This window comes from Dermacentor silvarum, chromosome 9 (genome assembly GCF_013339745.2).
Source record: "Dermacentor silvarum isolate Dsil-2018 chromosome 9, BIME_Dsil_1.4, whole genome shotgun sequence".
NCBI classification, from domain to species: Eukaryota; Metazoa; Arthropoda; class Arachnida; order Ixodida; family Ixodidae; genus Dermacentor; species Dermacentor silvarum.
Genome location: NC_051162.1, coordinates 136,297,902 through 136,320,061, shown reverse-complemented (window position 1 = coordinate 136,320,061; position 22,160 = coordinate 136,297,902). Strand labels below are relative to the sequence as shown.

At 49.8% G+C, this 22,160-nt stretch overlaps 1 protein-coding gene across 1 annotated transcript in view; it reads right to left on the bottom strand.

Moving 5' to 3' along the window:
• The window catches only part of LOC119464423 (aldehyde dehydrogenase 1A1), a 97,328-nt gene extending 79,322 nt beyond the window's left edge, over positions 1-18,006 (bottom strand). The window contains exon 1 of the mRNA XM_037725385.2: positions 17,862-18,006. Coding sequence (XP_037581313.1) covers positions 17,862-17,900 — 39 coding nt within the window. The 5' untranslated portion in view covers positions 17,901-18,006. The remainder of the gene's footprint in view (positions 1-17,861) is intronic.
• Positions 18,007-22,160: the final 4,154 nt, after the last annotated feature.

Here is a 22,160-nt window from a genome sequence, read left to right as displayed (position 1 = left end):
TTTGTTCTGGTAATACACAGCGCGAGAAGAAACACGGGGACGAATAGCAGACATGGACAAGCGCTGCCATTCTCAAAATTCCGTGTCCGGACAAGCGCTTTCATTTGTGAGCTGTGATTCTCAAAATTCCGAGGAATAACTTTGCCAAGAATGTAAGGCAAGGTATGATCGAGCAACTTTAGTGATATAATTGTGTGGCAATATAACCCGCATATACCACATGCCATATAGTAAGGCCATTGCCGAGGATCTCGGAAGATTTTTCTCCGGCGATGGACCCCTGGTAGCCTAGCCCCGGGCACCAACAGCCATAACCGTTGGACAAATAAAGTTTATTCCTATCCCATCCTATAGCAAGGCCTTGGCATATACTTCAATATATACGGGATGATTTTCTCTTCCGTACAACGCCGTCGACGCCGAACGCCGACACCGGATTGTCTGCGACACGGGGCTCTGGCGTTAATAATGCTACGGATCATCACGCGGCTTCAGCAGCCGAGGTTTGCGGAGCCCTGCACACAACTCGCCGAGGGGAGATGAAGGCCATGACTGGGTGGAGGAAGCGCTGGCGTCCAGGCCGAAGCGGAGAGCAAAGTGCAAGAGTGGAGAGGGCGGAAGAAGAGTTGCCAAGAAGGTCGCTGATCAGTCGCCAGGTTTGGGTGGCCTAGTTAGGTTGATCGAGTGATCTGTTATTTTAAAGTCTTTCTTGAGCACCTAAACGCGAAAAACTTTGTCACTCGATTCAACCGCCCGGCCAAAACCAAGCATGAGAAAAGGAGGTGCAGAGAGGCAGAGAGAGAAAGAGAGCCAGACAGAGAGCGAGAGTAATAAATAAATAAATAAATAAATAAATAAATAAATAAATAAATAAATAAATAAATAAATAAATAAATAAATAAATAAATAAAACTTTCTTGGCGAGGCGGGATTCGAAACCGGTCCGAAGGCAAGCGTCATAACCACTAGGGTATGATTGCCATATGAACCATATGATTGCGTTATACCAACGATTGTAACAGAACTTGCTATGGGCGAGAGAAAGAGAAAATGAGAGCGAGAGAGAGAGAAACATTTAAAGAAAGAGAGGGAAAGAAAGAAAAACACAGATAGAGAGAAAGAGAGAGAGACAGAAAGAAATGAAAAATGAAACGCTGCAAATGAAAAAAAATTACACCATCTTCCCGTAGGGGAACCCTGAATAGTATGCGAAGCAGCGATGGGGTCGACTCGAAGTTCGGGATCGGCCTGTCGCCGCTACCGTTTCGTGGCAGCGGCTCTAGCCCTCTTCTCCGCGGCGCTATCCACGGCGCTGACACTGACGTTGACGCTGGCGCTTGTCAGTGGCACTCGTCGCGGCGTTGCGGGAGGAGAATGAGAGGAGCGAAGCGCGCACGCGCGTCATTATACCGCGAGCTACAGTGGCGCCCCCCAGCGGAGTATCAGCGCCTACAGTCGCGCCTCTAACCTAACTTGCTTCGCATTATCGCGCGCGGAGCCGCAGGTGTTGCCATTCGTTGCGCAATCCGGAGAGGAGAGGAGCGTCGGAGAGGAGAGGAGAAATGCCGAGAGGAGAGGAGACGAGACAAGGTGAGGAGGGGGAGGAGGCCGCGCATGCGCAGTGCGGGTGTGGACGCCGCACGGCGGATGAATGGAGGGAGGGAGAGAGTGACATAGCCCCGACCATAAGCTGCTTCGCATCTAAACAACGCGTTAGAAATAGCGTCGAAGATATGCTACACGTTAAAAAATGTCACAGTTTCGCCCTAAGGGCGAAGCAATGAATGCGATAGCAACACAGCAATGTCATACGAAGTAAGGTGAGCGGCTTTGGTAGCAATATGAATTGCAGTAAACATGAGCTGATTAAGTAAGCAGGTGTGCTGCGGCGTAAGTAGACCGACATGGAGAGAGACTCGATGACCACGAGAAGGTGCGTGTGAAACGGTGGTGTTGATGAGAAGCGCTTCCCGTGGGCAGCGCGTGCGAAGGGACACACCTGTAGCGCTGCACTGCCGATCCGGGCAGCATTACATGTGTAGCGTGCGTTGGAAAATGTGGCCCGACTATTACTAACTGAATGAACAAGCGTGGTGTGAGCGCGCACAAACAAACACGAATAGATCACACTGAATGACTGCAGACAACGACTGTCAAAACGCTGGCAGCAAGATACGCCGCAGCGGGCGAAGGTACGTGCGGTCTATCGCTTCAACGGAAACTGAGCGGCGAATGCACGGCGCATAAAGGTCAGAGCCGTGTGGAGATAAGAGACGGTGCGGACGAGCGACGAGCGCGGTTGTTGGCAGAGTAGAAGTGCCCCCCCCCCGCTCCCTCCGGCGCTGGCTTCCTGCTTCCTTGCTTGCGCGTGGGAGATGAGTGCGTTCGCTCTCCGTGATAGCGCGCGTCCGCGCACGCTTCCGCTCGGGCATACGGCGCGCGGCGAAGATTTTATCTATACGGAACCTCACGGCGACAACGACGGCAACGGCGACGCCGACGGCATAAATCCGGTTGAAGTGTCCATATAATTGCTATCGCAATAAAAAGCCGACTGAAGCCGTGGCTCTGTAGCCGGCTTTCAGCCAACAGATAAGTAAGTGAGTGGTCCTGATCCCTTTTGACGCAGGGCAGGTGTTTGTCAACGCCGCAGGAGACGTAAAGAACAAAAAAAAAAGAAAGTGAGGCGTATAGAGCAAAGAGGAAAAAACAAAACAACACACAGTTCGTCACAGTCTTTGAGGCCGTCTGGTTGGTCCGGTTCACTGTTCACCAGTCGTCTCGGATTATCACCAAAGCCAGTACGATCCGATCCATCAGCCATGCCTGGGTCAAGTCCGCGCGTCCCCCGCAACGTCCCATCCAACCGCGTTGCCGCTTCGTCGGTCGCGATCAGCTGTAGCCGGCAGAGGCTCGCGCATTTGGCGTGGCCGGCGTCGGCAAACCTGCCGCTGTCAGAGTTCACCGTTGCTGTGACGAGGTGGCTCTAGCTGGAGAGTCAAATGACTGCTTGGTTGATACTTTGCCTGATTTTTCGGCGTGCCTGCCCTGACGTTCCCACTGCTCTAACCGGGTCTTCGTGGCCTCGGCGCGTGCTGGGACCACGATATAAAAGGTCCCAACAGATGGCGCGAGAGCAGGACGAACGCGGGAAACTTGAATTCAGCAAAACCCCCATTGCATCCATCATGGGAGGATTGAGAGGAGAGGGGAAGAGCGTGAGGGGTGGGAGAGTGGAGAAGAGAGGGTGTTATGTGTCAGGGGAGGCAGAATTAGGAGTATCGTCTTTCGACGTTATTTGCAGCGAAGCAAGCAGATATGCGGCCAATTTTTTGTTCATGGTTCTCGGCTCCTTACAAGTTTTAGGATGCTGTTAGTGCGGGATCAGGCGTAGAACTTACTTTGTTGCTGAACTTGCATTGTAATAAAATATGGCTTTCAATTTTTGTATGTATGTACCCACCCCTTATGTAATACCCCTTCAATGGGGTCTTTAAGGTAATAAAATGAAATGAATATGCGGGTATGAGCCAGGGACAAGAAAGAAAGAAGAATGAAAGAGCAGATGCGGTGAAAGCTGTACCGGCGTTGCAACACCTGACGCGCGCGACCAATCAGGGTCGTTTGGTATGTCGCGGGGAGGGAAAGGGAAGGGGGTTGGCGCGCGCTCCGCCGGACTTCCGTCGCCTCAGATCAGTTTCGGCGTCAGGATGGGAAGGCAGCGTGTGGTGCGTTCCGTCGAGGAGCAAGCAGGCTGCGTTTGAGCAACGGTGTCGCGAAATCGCTCGGGAAGGGGCTCGCCGTCGACGTGCCGGTTCAAGCGTGAGGGATTCCGATGCCCAGGCGAAATGTCAGCCAAGAGCCGACGGCCCTGTGTTTAGGGCAAACGAAGCGGAACGCCTGCGACTCCGTCATCTTGCCACAACCTTCGCTTACCCTCATTTTCTCGACAGGGAAAGGGCTCTGAATTTTACAGTATAAAAGTTGCGAGGTAATGCTAACGAAAGCAGAGGGAAAACCACCTTTCCAGTCCCATCGTTATTTCATATTGTTTACCGCTTTTTACAAAATAATGATCACGATGGTCGGAAACAAAATTCCTATTGACCCTTTTCCCGGCGCTTGTGTGGGTGCTGCCATGTTTGATCATGTGGTGACGCGTCTATTGCTTGCCTCAGCTGCCTCCGTGTTTACAATGCAAGCGCGTGACGCCGGTGCGGCGCAGCAAACCTCCGTTTCGACGCATATCGTAGACAGTGACTGTGTGGACGACAGGAAGCTTTGGCCACAGCTTTTGAGGACATGTAAGTGCTTTTAGAGTGAATTAAGCCTTGTCCAAACGGCGTGAGCAGCGTATACGGTGCTTGTACTAAAAGCGGGGCTAGAAATGTGTTCCAAGCTGTTTAAACTTCCCGCTGCTGAATTATATCAGGATCAGTGTGCTCTTCATTCTTCATTTGGCAAACATTTTGAAGCAGCGGCTGGTCATGTTTCTGACTCAGTAAAGTTCCTCGTTGCGGCCATTATCTGATTGTTTATTTTCAGCCTAATCGCTCGCGGGTGTGCTCTGCTAAGATAAATTTGTTCTTGCTGCATGCACACAAAGCTTGGAATGTAAATTTTCTGTACTTTGTGGTAGCTTGTAACAAAGACGTATTATCGCTAGTCCCTCGCTTACTCTGTCGACCGTCACGGAACATTCAGCTTCCAACATTCGTGTCTTGTCGGTGTAGTCACCATCACTCATTCTTTGGCACATTGATTCAAGTGAGTGTGTGTATCTCATTATAAGTTATTAAATGATCTCTATATTACCAGCGGCCTGATGGTGAACGGCTCGGTTATGGCTATCACGGTTAGCAAGTCCTCGTGCCAAGTCATGCACAACCTCGTTAAGGTTTACCCGAGTCTCGTCCACTTTCCCCATATGCGCAGGAAACCATCGGATTTCTGTTCTCCTAATCCTAATGTTTTCAAATAGTTTAGCTGCAACTCCAGCTGCGTAGCCTTTATCAAAACGTTTTATAGCGGCTTTTGAATCACTGTAAATGAAGGCTCACTTATTACTCCTAATGGCTGGAGCATTGCCCATTCACTTATTATTGATTCGTTCTCGATAGGGTGGGCGTAAGTTTGCGTGCGAGTAGGGGTGGATGTGTGTAGATGAGGTGCGAGAAACTTACTATGCCAGTAAGTGGCGCTACTTCCTTTTGTAACGAGCGGTGCTCACTCTTAAGTGCCGACGTTCCGGAGTTGATGTCCTTTCTTTGGAGGTAAGCTATACAGCGCTGGCGGATGAATTATCTTTTCTTTTTATCCTCGAGGAATGCCGTGCATTGCGAAGGGCCAGCAACACAGGCAGTCCTTATGTAGCAGTGACGACACAGGTTGATTCCATTCTTTAATATGCGAATCACTATTTTTGCTGCTAACTACTGCACACGTCTTCCCTTGTGGGGATCGAGGTGCCTCCTCGCGCCTCGTCCCCCGGCTCGCGCGTGGCGCTTAGCTCGATCCCCGGGAAGCGCCGCCGTAACGGCAACATGGCGGACACGGCTAGCGCGCCGGACTTACTTTCCCGCGCAAACCGTGCTTCTCCCCCTCGGAATTGGACTTGCCCCGCGAGACACGTCACCGGGACGCGCCCTGATTGGCCTCCCGCGCGGCGGCCCCCGGGCACCCTCTCCACCCGAGCTGTCGTCCGCTGAGCGCTTCCTCGCCGCGGCAGCGGCTCACAGGCTCGCAACGAGGTGGTTACATGAGACCGTTGTTCTCGCGACTCCTCGTTATCGCGCTTGGCGGACCGCTACCCGGTTAGCCCTAGCGCAGCGGGCGCGCGTACTCGATCGGTCTTGCGGCGAGCCTTGGCCCGTAAGCGCCGTGACTGTAGCACTGAGCTGTACCTTGGGTGAATAAACCCGTGTTTGTTGGCAATCTGACTCCGGAGCCTTCTCTGCGCCGTGTCGGAGAGTCGACGAACCCTGCCGTAGCGCCTTTGTGCGTTGCGGAGTGGAGGAGCGTCGTGCCCTTTCCTGACCGTCGCTCGTAGGGTAAGCCTTGTGCGAACCCATCTCCACATAACTGGCGCCCAACGTGGGGCTCGAACCCACGACCCTGAGATTAAGAGTCTCATGCTCTACCGACTGAGATAACGTTGGGCACAACTGAGCTCGAGACAAAGGCCAGCGAGCGGAGACAGCACGCTGGAGGGGCTAGTAGGCACCTGCTCCCCGCGCGTCTCAAACAATTGATAAAACCCGTAACTGGCGTGGCTATATAGGACTAGCGTACACATCCGAGCTGTCGACATCACCTAGGGCGCTCCAAGGAAGGGATCGCTCCCGGTGGCCGAAAGCATAGGGTCGCGAAGGCGAACCTACCTCGTGCTATCGGTGTCGCTCGCTCCGAAGGACGATAAGTCCGCAGCCAGGGGGTCAGGCAGGAACGAGGGCCGTGAAGGGGCCTGCTCTGATGCCATGCCGAAACCACGTTGGGCGCCAGTTATGTGGAGATGGGTTTGCACAAGCCTTACCCTACGAGCGACGGTCAGGAAAAGGCACGACGTTCCTCCACTCCGCAACGCACAAAGACGCTACGGCAGGGTTCGTCGACTCTACGACACGGCGCAGAGAAGGCTCCGGAGTCAGATCGCCAACAAACACGGGTTTATTCACCCAAGGTACAGCTCAGTGCTACCGTCACGGTGCTTACGGGCCAAGGCTCGCCGCAAGACCGATCGAGTACGCGCGCCCGCTGCGCTAGGGCTAACCGGGTAGCGGTCTGCCAAGCGCGATAACGAGGAGTCGCGAGAACAAAGGTCTCATGTAACCACCTCGTTGCGAGCCTGTGAGCCTCTCTCGCGGCGAGGAAGCGCTCAGCGGACGAGAGCTCGGGTGGAGAGGGTGCCCGGGGGGCCGCCGCGCGGGAGGCCAATCAGGGCGCGTCCCGGTGACGTGTCTCGCGGGGCAAGTCCAATCCCGGGGGGGAGAAGCGCGGTTTGCGCGGGAAAGTAGGTCCGGCGCGCTCGCCATGTCCGCCATGTTGCCGTTACGGCGGCGGTTCCGGGGATCGAGCAAAGCGCCAGGCGCGAGCTCAGGGACGAGGCGCGGGAAGGCACCTCGATCCCCACACCCTTTATCGTTACACATTTTGCAGCATGAATTGGGCACAGTGCATTAGCGAACACCCAGTTGCATTTCCGACATCTGATCGCACAGTAGAAGGTCAGAAGCAGCAATGGTTTCGTATTCGTGCGCATTCGCTGAGGCAACGTATGGCGCGCCGCCGAAAGCGCCATCTCGTTCCTCTAGAGTAAACTGCGCCGCGCAAAGGGTCAATAGCATGCGTTATACGAAGAGCGACCGCTACCACGACCACGCACAGTGTGAATTAAAGTGTAGACGGCGCAACGCGCCTCCTGCTAGCCACTACGCGCTTACCTGTGAGCGTGCGGCGTGGATAATGCCTGTTTCGTAGGCGTATGGGTTTTGTGACGACATACAAAACCATTTGACCTTGCGTTGTAGCTCTTGCGCTGTGATGAGATCAGTCACTGCACGTGTCGAGCGCATAATGTCTTCCCGCACGCAACAGTGTGATCGTCGTACCCTCCGTTCGACAAACTCGTTTCAATTTTCTTACCTCTTCGTGTTACAAGAACATCAGGAAAAGCGTTCGGCATCATTTACACGAAAGAAGTAATCGCAGCGACGCGTGAATGCAGCACCTTGTGACTTATTTTCGCGATGTGTTGATCATTGAGTAATGTTTGTGATATCACGAAGTATGAACATGAGGGAGCTAGGTGGCGTCACTCAGCAGTAGAAAAAGAATTACGCACATCCAACGCACATACTGGAATCCATGCGATGCGAAGCTACGTCTCGTGCACCCGTGCTTCCACAAAGCGCCACCTCTTATAAACAAGAATGAATGAAGTACGTAATGCCTTGTCTTTCTTCATTTCTTCGTGTTTTTTTCTTATTCTCTTCATTTCTTTTTATAATTCTAAAGAGGCCCTGAAACATTTTCTTGAACATAGTAGGAAAACGTTGCCGATCTGTTAGCGAGGCTCCTTGTGAATGAGTGACATGAACTTGTGAATGAGTGACAGGAACTTGTGAGTGAGTGACATAACTTTATTTGAAATCCGGCGATTGGGAGGCCCGGGCCTGGGGCCGCCTAGATGGCCATGGGAGCTGTTGCTCCCGCACGGCATCCATGGCTCGCTGGACGGCCCAAAGTTGGTCTAGGAGTTCTGAGCTGAGTAGCGTGGCCGACCACCGCGCCCGTAGATTTTCCGGGGAGACTGCCATTTTTATTGCGATAGCAATTATATGGACACTTTCACCGGATTTCTGCCGTCGCCGTCGCCGTGAGGTTCCGTATAGATAAAATCTTCGCCGCGCGCCGTATGCCCGAGCGGAAGCGTGCGGGGACGCACGCTGTCACGGAGAGCGCGAATGGCGCTCTCCGTGACAATGGCGCTCTCCGGAGCAAAGTGGCGCGAATGGCGCAGTTGGGCCACCACTGCGGCTGCATGGCGATCATGACGCTGCAGTGACGACGACAACGTGGTGCCGATGGGATGTTGCAATTATTACAAAGTTATATGACTGCGTGTTGACAATGACACGACGACAAAGGGATGGCGGAATCAAGACGACGGCGTAACCACGAAGGGTTGACGACACCATGGCACGACGACAAGGCAGTGATTACGAAGCAAAAACGGTACCTCGCGAAGGCAGTGAAATGACGACGACGGTGTTGGAGCTAACATCTGCGCCGCCGCGGGCCACCTTAATTCTATCCGATGTTTCTTTGCTCAATTTCCAGCGGCTTTTTCGAGCTCCGGGATTGGACCACATTTTTCTGGGACAATATTGGCGCTCCCTTGCAAGTGACCTTGCTCTGACCTTGGCTTGGACTAGGCAGAGAAATCCTAGGCATTTATTTTAAGTAATTCGGGCCGAACTTGTCTACGATGAATATCCGAGTATATGCAAAATAGCCGAAACGCGTCATGTATGAGGCGTGTACTGCAGGCGGTCTTGCATTTCTGGATGGAATGGATGCATGGATGCTATGAGCGTCCCCTTCGAAACGGGGTGGTGGGTTGCGCCACCAAACTCTTGTTATTATTTTGCCTAATGTCCTGCCGTTATTTTTGGGAAAGCACACAACTACAAAGAATTCCAGGCATCAAACGTTTTGAACCATTACTGGGAACTCTGTTTCTGTACGTTTCCGTTGTCTCCCTACATTTCTGTCACCAAACCTCCCACTGCCTCTTACTAATCTCTATAGCGGACATGTTTACATTCCCCCCGCTATCCCTGAACCCAAGGGCTTCAAGGAGCCTAGACTGGCAGCTGGACAGATTTGTTCGCATTCCAATAAAACATGATGATGAGGATGATGATGATGATGATGATGATGATGATGATGATGATTTATTGGCATCCCCTTTGAAACGGGGCGGCGACAAATAGTCACCTAGCCTGCTTGATTTAATCAGGTGTACTATACATGTTCTTTACCTAGCATTTTTGTATACCTCTCATTATTATTTTTTTCAAAAATTTACCTTGTGCCGCTGCCTATAATTTTAAGAGATCAGGTCGTATCCATCTTTTCCCTGCTTTTTTCCCACCAGTACTCCAATCGTCTCTTGCTGATCTCTACGGCTGATCTGTTTATTTTTCCTTCCACTTTGAAACCAAGCGCTTCTGGGAGTTGCACGTTACCTACGGTTCTCGCTGGGTGGATCCTGTCGCATTCCATCAGGATGTGCTGAGTGGTTTCTGGATCTTTACTGCAGCATGCACATGTCTCATCTAGTTCCGAATATTTGTTCCGATATGTTTTCGTCCTTAGGCAACTGGCTCGAGCCTCAAATAGCAAGGCACTGCCCTTTGTGTTATCGTACAGATTTTCCCTTCTAATTTCTTTCTTCTCATTCTTGTAAATCTCCATTGTCCTTTTTGTTTCCATTCTTTGCGTCCAATTCACGGTCTCTATTTCCCTCACTTTCTTCCTGATGACCCCTGGTTGTCTATTTACAGTTTCGATTATCCTGTACTTGGTTGCCAACTTCCTTGACCTTTTCCTCCATTCTCTGTCCACGCTTTTCATGTAGAGATACTTGTGCACTTTAGCCGCCCATTTATTTTTATCCATGTTCCTGAGCCTTTCTTCAAAACTAATTTTGCTCTGTGCTTCTCTGATTTCAAAAGAGGCCCAACCCATGTCACCCTGCACTGCCTCATTTGTGGTATTACCGTGGGCTCCCAAAGCCAACCGGCCTACTGATCTTTGGTTAACTTCCAAACCCGCCAATCAGGGGCGTAGCCAGGGGGGAGGTTGGGGGGGTTCAACCCCCCCCCCCCCCGAAATCCCCCCCCTCCTTACCCACCCTTTGTTCGCGTCGCTTCGCGCTGACATAATTCAAGAAACCGGTGCTAATATCACAATTTCATTCCTGGGCGCTTCCGTTTGGGTTGGTAATTTACAGCGAATCATGTCTGCATATGGAAAAAACTGTCACGGTGTTTGTCAAGGCTTTGACACTCTGTGATCTTTTGGGCGAGAATGTGGCGGCCGCATTCTGAAGCAACAAATGCGCAACAAATGAAGCAACAAATGCGGCAGCCGCATTTTAGATGAAGGCGAAAATGCTCGAGGCCCGTTTACTTAGATTTAGGTGCACGTTAAAGACCCCAGGTGGTCGAAATCTCCGGCATACATTTCCGCCGCTTCCCTTCAGGTGCCGGTTAGGCCGCGTTTGCGCAGGATCTTAGGCTACGTTCACACTTGGTCTCGAAGCTGTAGGAAGCGGCAAAATCTTGCAATAATCCGCCCGCCTCGGCGGCAAAACAGGCAGAAAAACAGGCTGCGAGCCAAATCGGTCTCGGGCCGTTTTTTTCGCCATGACGAAGCGGAAACGCGGCGGAAAGTCGTTCTTCTTCACTAGAAGCTACACTAGCATGTAAACAACCGGTCGTAAAATTGACAATGGCACCAAAAGTGTAGGCTGTAATGCTGATCGACGCGATCAAGAACCAGCCCTTGCTCTACGACAAGAGTGGCACTAAAACGTACTGTCAGCAATACTCGCGATAGTATTCAACGTCGCGCGACCTGAGGTGCGGCAACGAAGCCTTGGCGTGACCCAACTTCTCGCGCTTTTGCAAAGCCAGGCGAACCCACCACCGCCGTTTCCGAGGTGTCCGCGTCTTCCCTTTATTCATTGTCCATTTCTAGAAAACAAGTAGGTAGAAGTATAAAGCCATTTCTTCCACTTCCACGGCAGACAATAGTTAGGCAGATTCCTCGTTGGCGCTCCATGATTCTCCTCGCACCTGTACGGTATGTTGCAGAAGTCGCGGGGTGCTTTTCTCGTCGCGACGATAGATTGGGAGCGTAGGTCTCACGTAGGACGCGCAGGCTTTGGCGAGCACCAACACAAGGGCCAGCCTGGGTTTTAGCTGTGGTGTTCCCGTTGCCCCTTTGGTGTCCTGGAGGCGCCGACAATACGAAATGATGAAATGTTATTACAACTTGTAAATAAAAGCTATTAAAGAAATATTATCACGCCTATAGGCACCAACCAGTGACTCAGCGCTACCGCGCCTGTGTGAGAAGAATTACGGAACGCCAACGAGGAATTTACCGAAGGTCGCAGATGACACGCGAAGTTGCGTAAAATGATCAGTCATAATCATCTGGGCGCCAGCTCATCACGGCATTCCTGGCAACGAGGTCGCCAACCACGTGGCTCGATATTTGACCCACCGAGCCGACGCCGAGGAATCTGAACCCGAGTGCATGCACCCTCTAGTCTCATACCAAGACGTCACACAACACTACAAGCTAACCCGCAGAACATATGCACCCCCACACAAGTCACTACCTAGAGAGCAGGAGTGATTCCTCCGAGCTCTACAGGTTAACACATTCCCCCACCCAACCAGAAACCACCTCATAGCCCCTACACAATTCTCTCCGCAATGCCGCTTCTGAGCAGAGCCCGGGTCCCTCAGGCACATAGTAGGGGGTTGCAGAGAGGCACCACTCAATCCTCCGAACTCTTACCAAACGAACGAGCTTTGGGAAAGAGCCTTGGCCAGCTCCGACCTCGAAGATCAGCAACGGCTGATTGCGAGGGCCCCGGACGCGGCCCGAGCTCAAGGCATTCTGGAATGAGGAAGCCTCTCCAAAGCTGCACTTACACATTAAAGATGTTTATTCTCTCTCTCTTGCGTAAAATGATCACTTTTGATGACGGTACGTGGGTCAAAGAATGAACATACCGCTCGAAATAATGCGATAATGAGCGCCACAACGCCGACAAACGTACGCAGACTATATGGATCTGGACGAAAACGGCAGCGGCGGCCGCGGCGGTAGCAAAACAAATGTGAACAACTTGGACAGGCGCGGAAAAAATTTTCCGGCCGCTTTGGCCTTTCCGCCCGCTTGCCGCTTCCCAAGTGTGAACGTAGGTTTAATCTGCGCGAGCAACGTCTCTTGTTTGCGATTGCGTCCCTACGGAAGGCTGGTAATTACTGTTGTGTTGAATCTCAAACCAGCAATTACGGAAGGCTGGTAGTTGCTGTTTTGTTGTGGAATCCCAAACCAGCAATGTACACACGAAGGGGTTCATGACAGCAGTGAAATTCCACCGACTCGCAACAGAATGCACGAAACAGACAGCCGACAAGCATGAATTACTGCTGTGCGCAGTACAGCGTAAGTAAACTCTTGTTGCAGGCGCTGACAGTTCTCGTCGGAGTTCCCGCGTCCTGAGAAATTCATTATGTGGACATGCACTGAACAAGACCGGAGTTCATTCCAGCATCACTAGTACACCAATCAGTCGAGATTCTGTGAGGTACAAGGCCGCTTCCTGTTTGCACCGGCGTAAGTGAAGCAGAAATGAGTTGCACGCACTACTTAAAATGCGTACATATGCCATATCTATGGTGTGCGGTGAAATATCCTGTACAATTCTGAATCTGTTGACGTAAAGGCAAATGACGGCTGCACGCTCGCACACAGCGGAAGACACAGCGGCCCATGCACTTGCCGCAGGAAATGCAACCCTCTCGTATGAGGGAGCAGGGCGACGAAAGCTTCGAAAAAAAAAAAAAAGCCTTACTCGTTTTTGCGCGTATTTAGGTTTTCTAGCGCAAAGACGCAGCGAACAAGCTATTGCTATGGGAGTAGTTATAGCCTGGTCACACGTGCATTTTCACGCGTATAGCCGTCCTTGACTTGTGAAACGCACTTCGCCCCGACGAGGACGACGCCATCTACGCTTAACGGAAATTAACAATTAATGATGTCTTCTCCGATCGAGCGGGTCGTCTCAATGATGCGTTTTCGAAGACTGGTCCATTCAGTGGCGCGATGAGAGACCGTTGCTCCAAACGCCCACTGTACCTGTCGTACTTACTGTATTTACTGAGCTTACTTTTTACTGAATTTCTTCACAAGGACACGCACACGCGAGGGGGGGGGGGGGGGGGGGGCGGTCCCATGTCTTTGATATACATGTATAGAGTCTGCTTAAACTACCGATATTTATTATCGATCACGTGACGTAGAGGAAAGCAAAATTAAGCTTGCCCCCCCCCCCCCCCCCCCTCCGATAAAAATTTCTGGCTACGCTCCTGCCGCCAATATATCCGATTTTAAGCATATAATGGCATTTGCGAATGTTAGCGCTGGCACCATTACTCCTTTCCAGATTCCACGCACCACCTCATACTTATTGTGGCCCCACAGTGTTCTGTGTTTCATTATTGCTGCATTCCGCTTGCCCTTTATTTAAGATTATCTTGGTGGTTGTTTGAGTAATTCTTTCCTTCGTTTATGTGTACGCCGAGGTACTTATATTGCTTCACTATGGGTATTACTTGCTGTTGAATTGACACGGCGAAGTTACTCGTGTGTTCACTAAAGATCATAATTCCTGATTTCTCTGTGCTAAACTTAAGGCCTAGATTTGTCGCTGCATTCCCACAGATATTCGCAAGTATCTGTAAATCTTTTTTATTGTCCGCTAGTAGCACTATGTCGTCTGCGTACATCCGTCCGGGGACCTTCTGTTGCACCATTTGTCCGTTACGCATGTAGGATAAATCAAAACCTAATTCGCTGTTTTCCAGTCGTCTTTCTATACCCTTGTCACGGAGCGGCATATTTTCGAATGGTTTGGACGCTGGTTAACGACACGCCGAATTACGAGCGTCAAAAACGTGGGCTCCTGACTGTGCAGCGTATAATGCATTCGAAATCGACACGCCGAATTACGGGCGTCAAAAGCGTCGTGGCCGCTCGGGCTGCCATCTCGATTCCAGACGCGACACGCCGATTACGGACCCCGAAGCGTGCGTGTACGGCCACGTGGTAGTGCCGGGCTCGACCTTGGCCCTTGACATTGGGAGAGAGGATAATCTGCGGTCCATGGTGAAAGGGCGCGGCCAACATGGTTGGGAGCTAAGGGAGCTGAATTCGGAGAACATAGCAGCAGTTTCCCTACCTAGGGAACTAGGGAAAGGAGAGGCTATTTAAGCGCATGTTTTGGGCCCTGCTGATTAGTCTAGAAGCTGAACCTATGCGCTGCTGAGAAGCCGTTGGGGGGCTAGTGCCGTCCAGTATCGCCTGGGCCGCCTGGCCACGTCGGAACGCCGAGGAACTTGTTGACGTACGAGACGTCAAACCAGCGTCTGCAACGAAGCTCACGGTAGTTCGCCTCAAGTTAGCTCAACCTGCTTGAGAGAAGACGTCCAATCTAGACTCCCGGGAACCCCAGCTCAGCAATTCGCATCCACCTCGACAAGATCGGACCGCCAGCCTTCTTCGGGAAAGCTTTGTGCACCGACTTCCACGGTTTATGGACTTGCTGATGCTGCCCGGAAATGCGTATGACACCATTTGTTTTCTTTTGAACTTTGATTTCTTTTGAACTTTGCTTTAGTGAAATACTGTTAAGTGTATTCTTGTATATCTGATCCGCGCCATGTTTCATATGTATATGTTCTGTTAATTGCTCGTATTTATTGGTCTTCATCATTGTGTGATATTAAGTTCAGGTGTGTTAGTCTGTCTTGTGTTTTTTTCTTATTATTTTATTTTATGAACTTGTGTATATTTATCAGCCGATAAATATCTTGTTTTTTTGTTTACTCCCGACTCTGACTCTTTTCACTGTGCTCGCTTGCGTACGGAACGACCAACCAGCTTGTCTACCCCGTCGATCGACTTCGCGCCGACGACGAATCGGGGACAGCTGTGGCAACCCTTGACGTAAAGCGTGAACAACAATGGTGACAGTGGGCATCCTTGCTTCAATCCTTGGTGAATTCCCACCATTTCATTTCCTTTTCGGCCTTCCCATGCCACTTGTACTTGGTTGTCTCGATATATCTCTCTCAGCAGCTCCACGAAATCGTCATCTATGCCTTCGTATTGAAGAATATCCCACAACAATTCCCTGTCTACGTTGTCATAAGCTCCTTTAATATCTAGAAATGCTATCCATAACGGTCTTTTCTGAGCTACTGAAATCTCTATGCACTGAGTTAGTACAAACATATTGTCTTCTAAGCGTCTGCCTGGCCTGAACCCATTCTGTAGTTCCCCCAATACATCGTTTTCCTCCACCCACTTCGACAGTTCTAATTTTATGGCTTGCATTGCCATTCTATATATCACCGACGTCACTGTAACTGGCCTGTACGAGCTCGTCTTATCCTTATCTCCCTTGCCTTTGTAGTTGAGATTCATCTTGCTTTCACGCCATCCAACGGGAATGTTCTTTGTTCTAATCACTTGCTCTATGGCATTAGTCAGCAGTGCCTTGCTTTTTGGACCGAGGTTTTTGATTAGCTGTATTGGGATTTCATCGGGTCCTGCTGCCTCAGTCACATGGTCTGGACACGCTGGACACCTCGCGGTGTCGCCTCGAAGTCCGCACCAGGTTGGCATCAAAGAGGTTCACTGAAGAGCGGCACCTTTTTAGAGCACGCTATCTTCGGGATCGGCTCGTAATTTTGGTTGGCTTACCTAGCTGGAATGGGCTGACAATCTTAAGAATGCTATCAGCATTAAAAAATGATTCGCGGCGAACAAAAATTTCGGTTCATCGTTGGCCTGTACACCGGCTACATACAAGGTTGGATCGTAGGTTCGCGCCTGCCGCTATACATATCCTCCTAGGACCCCTTGTACAAAACGTACATTGCACATTGCTATCATTTCTTTTAGAAATTCACTCGGAAGTGATTACGCAATATATTCATTCTGGATATGAAGTATGGTGCATGTGTAACTGTAAAGAAATGGTTTACTCATATTGGTGTCATCCGCTTTCGAGAAATTTTACACTAAATTTATCTAGACCTTTGTGTCGTCCCAGACGGTGGAAAGCAACCTTAAGGTGTGTTTCAAAATCACTAAGATTGTGTGAAAATACTGAGAACTCCCGTAAAATGCTTCATTCATTATACATGTTATACCCTATGTGCTTGTTAAACTATTGTACGCGCAACTACACCCTTTTGTAATTACTCCAATTCTTATTTGTGACATGTTCAACCTTTTTACACCTGTGTAATATACTTATATGTCTGCCCTCCCTGCTAAAATCCCCGTTGGGATTGGCAGTATGTCTGAAATAAATGAATAAAACATGGCAATGCACTACACATAGTTCAATCTCTGCGTTTAGGCAATAAAATGCACTTTTTACCACAGCAAACACGAGGAGATAAGTATTTTTTTTTTTCGCGTACATGGAGATGCAGCTTTTGGCATCTAAGCGTGGTATTTAAATTTTAAAAAATTCTTTTTCGCATTTGTAACATAACAGTAGACAATAAAGACCACCTTGAAATGTCTCATAGCTGTATTCACCTCTCAGGAGGATATGTATCATCGCGACATACAATGTGATTTACTAAACGGTAAGCCCCGCGTGTTGTACCACGGAAGTCTTGGAAGTGCGTAAACAAAGGGGCTAAGCGTGCGCTCGCGTTGGGCCACAAGCCACTGTGCTGCACGTAGTTTACGAACCAATTGCAAATTCCAAACACAATTGTTCCGCAGAAAAAACTTATTTGCAGTGCTGCAGGGAGCCTATTACCTTTGCGGGATAATGGAATTACATACGTTTGCTACTTGGGCAGTTAAATCAGTCATTTTTCGTGGCCTTAGTCATTGAAGTAAAGACATTCCCGACAATCCCCTGACTTTTTCAAGTGCTAAAAAGTTCTGTAACTTTTCCAGGTTTTTCAGGTCGCTAGACATTCTGATTAGATTACCATAAAAATTAGTGGTCATGATAATATATGCCGTAGAGAAATTGCGCGATATGCTTCGAAGTCATAGCGCCAACTTTAACGTAATAAATATTTCGCAAGTTTAAACAAGTAAGTTTAGCTAAGACGGGGAGTCGACTTGGATAGCTCGAGTATAAAAATAAAATACGTGTTCTAAATATTTACCAGCGATGTATGCCGAAAATATGTCCTCCCGGTTTTCAAATTGCGAAGTGCTCGCAATGCCAAGTCCCGCTGACGATAAGGTGCAGTAATTTAACGCAGCAATGTGTTCAACTATATTATGATAGTACGGCTCATTTGTCTCGTTTCCTTTGCTATCACTCGTCATGAAAGTATATTATCGATCACTGACCATTTTCAGTGGGACGACGGGAAAAATGAAAAAAAAAAAAAAAAGATTGCGAAAGCCTCGAATATGTGCTTCAGGAGCTCAGATAGCGTTCGAGGACATTTTCATAGTAGCGTGAAGAGCGATGCGAGGCTGGCAAAGGAGAGTCTCTGCGCTCCCACCTGAGAAAACTTGATGACGGGATTTCGGATGGGTCCCATGGCGTGCCTTGCACCGAAGAGAAGAACGTCTGCTCGCCTGCAGCTGTGCACGAGAAGTGCTCTGATATCGCCCTGCACCCAGGAGGGATGATAGGCGCCTGAGCGACTCGAGTGGCCGCCTCGACGAAGCAATGGGTGGCACGCTATCTGGAAAAATACGAACGTGTACTGTGAGCTTGCAGCTATTTAAGAGACCCTAGGTACTTTCACAGTCAGGGCGAGATGTTCTCAGTGATAAATGCTCAACGCGCGCGCGTGTGTGGAAGGAGGAAAGAAGCGCTTACACTTTCGCTGAGCATTGTGATTGAGCCAAGTAACAATTTAAGTTTAACGCAAGAAGACAATAAACTTCATATTTTCAGCAACAATTTCGTTCTCCCAGAGACAGAAAATATCGAGTCATATCTTATCGATAAGTTCCCTACCCTGCGACTAACAGGCAACAATGTTTCAAAGGAAGCTCTCAGATCTATTATTAATGCCTGTGGCACAAATATGAACAGTAGTGCTTAAATTTTCACGGTCCTGCACGTGCACGGTTAGAACGGACCAGGCCATATACCTTACTCCAATTATTACTGCGACAGCAATCATGTGCTCAAAATTCGGTTTGCCCTGTCCGTGCGTCCCTTCAATATGCTACACTGACAACGACCACGGTTGTCATTGACGAAACAACGATTTCCAATGTAGTCGGTCCATCTCGTAATCTCTAACTTCATTATCGCCACAGGGTGAAGAAAAAGTCGCAGTTTCGTCCGAAAAGCGTAGCATGGATTGTGATAACAAACTAGTGAACAGGTATACGAACTAACGATAGTAGTTCTATCCGTCGTATAAACTTGTAGGCTTTCTATAAACTGTAAGTATAAACTATAGGCATACTAACTAAATTAACAAGCATAGTGTCACGCACGCACAAGCAAACATGAACGCGTCTCACTCGATGACCGCGGAAAGACGCTGTCAAAATACCGCTCGCATCAACGCGAACTAAGCCGCGAAAACACAGCCCAGAGTCTGCCAACGCCGCAGATGGCTTTCAAGATATACAGCTGCCCTGGCGGGAGCGCGCGGCGTCGTACGCGGCTGGAGTTCCCTTGGGGAGCAGAGTTGCGCATCTGATTGAACACGCCGCTGGCGCCCCTATTCGCCAAAGCTGGTCACAAGCGCAAAAAAAGAAAAAATAAATCGTGGGCAGCTTGCCCTAGTGGTGCAAGGCTGGAGTAAACAGCGGAGCTGGTGATCGACCTAGCTTCTTCCAGGTTTTACTAGGCTTGGCTAAGTTTTGCTAGGAAATGCTAAGTGCTGCTAGGCACGGTATTCCGAATCGGCTCGCCGCCGACGCGCAGATTCTCGCTTGGCCGCACGACGACGCGCTTGAAGATGAGCGGCTTCGTCTTCGGGTGTCTGGATCTTCTTTGGTCGTCCCATGTCAAGGGTACATGTACTCGCCACAGAGTCAACGAGAGTTCTGCCGCCGTCGCGGTGGCATGGCATGGCAAGAACTTTATTTTGGTCCAGATAAACTAGGGCCCGAGGACAAAAGCCCCCAGGTTAAGTCGGTGGCTCCGCCCACGTAGGCACCGGTAAGCGAAAGGCTTTCCTGATGTCGTGAGCTCTCCGGACGGCCAGGAGTTGATCTTGGAGGACTTCGCTGGATATACGTCGACTCCAGTCCTCCTCACTGTTGAGGTCCAAAGCCCTTTGGTTGGAGCACAGCCAGAACATATGATCCAATAGACACGAAGTGTGTCACAACTTTTACATGCCGCGGGAAACTCCTGGTCAATTTTGTTAAGCACAAAAGGTGTGGGATAAGATTTCGTTTGAATCACTCTTAATGTGACTGCCTGAGCTCGGTTCAGCTTCTGATGAAGGGGGGGGGGGGGGGGAGGAAAAAACCTCCTGCCGTCCCTATAGTGTGAGATTATTTCGTGAAAAGTACTAAGTGGGTCTTTGTGGGCCGTCGCGGTGGCTCCGAGCTTTATCTCCCCGGTGACGTAACAGCCAAGCTGCACCTCCACACTTGTCGGGGCGTGGCTGATCGAAATGCCGAGCCGCCGCCAGAGGCGCCTGCTCCAGTGATGGGCACCGCGCGGATTCGGAGCGAACGCGGGGAAACGGGGAAACGCGGACGGCGTCGGCAGCAGCTCTGCGCGTTGCCTTGCTGGTGCGGTTAAGGAGAGGGAACGATAAGGAGAGGGACGTTAAGGAGAGGGAACGTTAAGGAGAGGGACGTTAAGGAGAGAGACGTTAAGGAGAGGGAAGGAAAGCATGCGCGCACCGCGCGCATGCTTTCCTTCCCTCCCCTTAACGTCCCATGTGAAGGCAACATGTGCACGGCACGGAGAGGAGGCGAAGCACACGCCGCTCCGCGAGGTGGCTGCTAGGCAACCCAGGCGACTCATTGCGCAGCGATGTTTTTTTTACACGCTCCACGGACTGACGGTCGGCTTAAACAGTGTGTGCATAAGATGCAGGAAAGCTTTGGCAATCAGAGTGATGGAAGCGACATTTTAATTTTGGGATCAGATTTCGGAGCAGGAAACATTGCACTTTGGACAAGTCATTATAAATGTTTTCGGAGCAGAAAAAAATGCTTGTTTTAGAAGCTATTGGTGTTTTCGGGGCCGGTGCCAAAATATGCCATACGACTCCTGCAGTTAGAAGCATCACCGAAGCATCTCATAAATATTTATTATGAAGCATCGTGCACGTAGAATAATCAACGCAAGTTGCAAGACACAAACAATTAAGAAGATGGATGATTCTCAAACGCACAGTAAAATGAGTTATATATTTAAAATACAAGTACTTGTGGCAGAATTGAGATCAAACTGGTAAATCTGAGCACGAATTTATAAAAGTAACTACGACCACATATAACCGTTGCCAAAGCAGCAGTTCATAATCGGCGTGAAATCAAATTAATCTCAGTCACCTTCACATTTCAACAAAACAGTCTGCATGTCAAGTTGAAAAATACGGCTAAATGATCTATATATTTAAATGCCATTCTTGTGGCAGAAATGAGATCAAAGCCGATAAATCTGAGCATCACAATGTAAAAGTAATCAGTCACATCTCAAAGTTGCCACAGCAGCAGTTGGTAATCAGTATGAGATTGAATTTCCCAGCGCAGTTTCGGAGCAGGTTTGGAGCAATTACTAACAAAAATGATAGTTTGGAGCAGCGTGTAGCAGCATTTCTCTTTTGTAGCAGTTTGAAGCAATAGGAACAGCACTTCCATCACTGAAATCAGGTACACCGACTTCTGGCAGCATGTTTCCCTATATCGCTTCTGACAGCCGTTGCCGAGGCGCTGATTTAGAAAAGAAAAACCAGAAAGAGGGCAGTGGCCGAACGTGAACCGTTGAGGCCTGTAGCGATGCCTTATGTTCCCAAAGTCTCTCATTGAATGAAGAGCAAGGCGTGCCTCTGGCGCTATCTGTGTCGAACAAACTTGCTAAGCTGCGCTCCAGCACTTGCGGTGACAGCGGGCGTGGATGCCAAATCAGGCACGGAATCACCTACATCCCATGCACCATCGATGTGGTTTATGCCTTCCTTCTCTCATGTGGAAAGACTTACATCGGGAACACAGGGTGATGTATTAGTAAGCGACTCAGGGAACATGCGAAAAAAAGAAAGAAATGACGTAGACAAAGGTACACGCCTTGTGCCCCATCTTAATTCTTGCCGCATTTGTGCACCACGGTTTTATGATACGTCGATTCTCGGCAGAAGCGAAAATGAACACGCGCGGCTGGCCTTTGAATTTTATCACATAAAGAAGAAAAGCAGGTGACTGCATCAGTGATACCGAATTTAATTTCATGTATCTGGATAACGGTAACTGGATATGGTGTGACATGAGTATTTGTATGTTTTGTTATGCGTGCGCATGTGTGGTTAAGAGTATATATTGCCGCGCCTGTACTCCGATGAAGAGGAGGACTATGCCAGCTGGCATGCGCGTTTTTATCCATGGCGCGGTGAAGAAGAAGAAGTCGCAGTAGCGCACTGTATTAAAAAGGCGACCTGCTGCTATTCCTCTTGATCAGGGCTGTGCGACCTCTATTTTTGACGTTGCGACACTGGTGGAGGTGCTGGAGCCTTGAACCTCATGCGTTCAACCCCTATCAGGTCCCGTATATATATATATATATGCGTTGTTGTAAGAAGAATAAATCAACTGCTCCTCAGCGTCAGTGCTTGTCTTGTCTCTTTTTTTGCGGTCGTCCTGGGTGTTTGTGC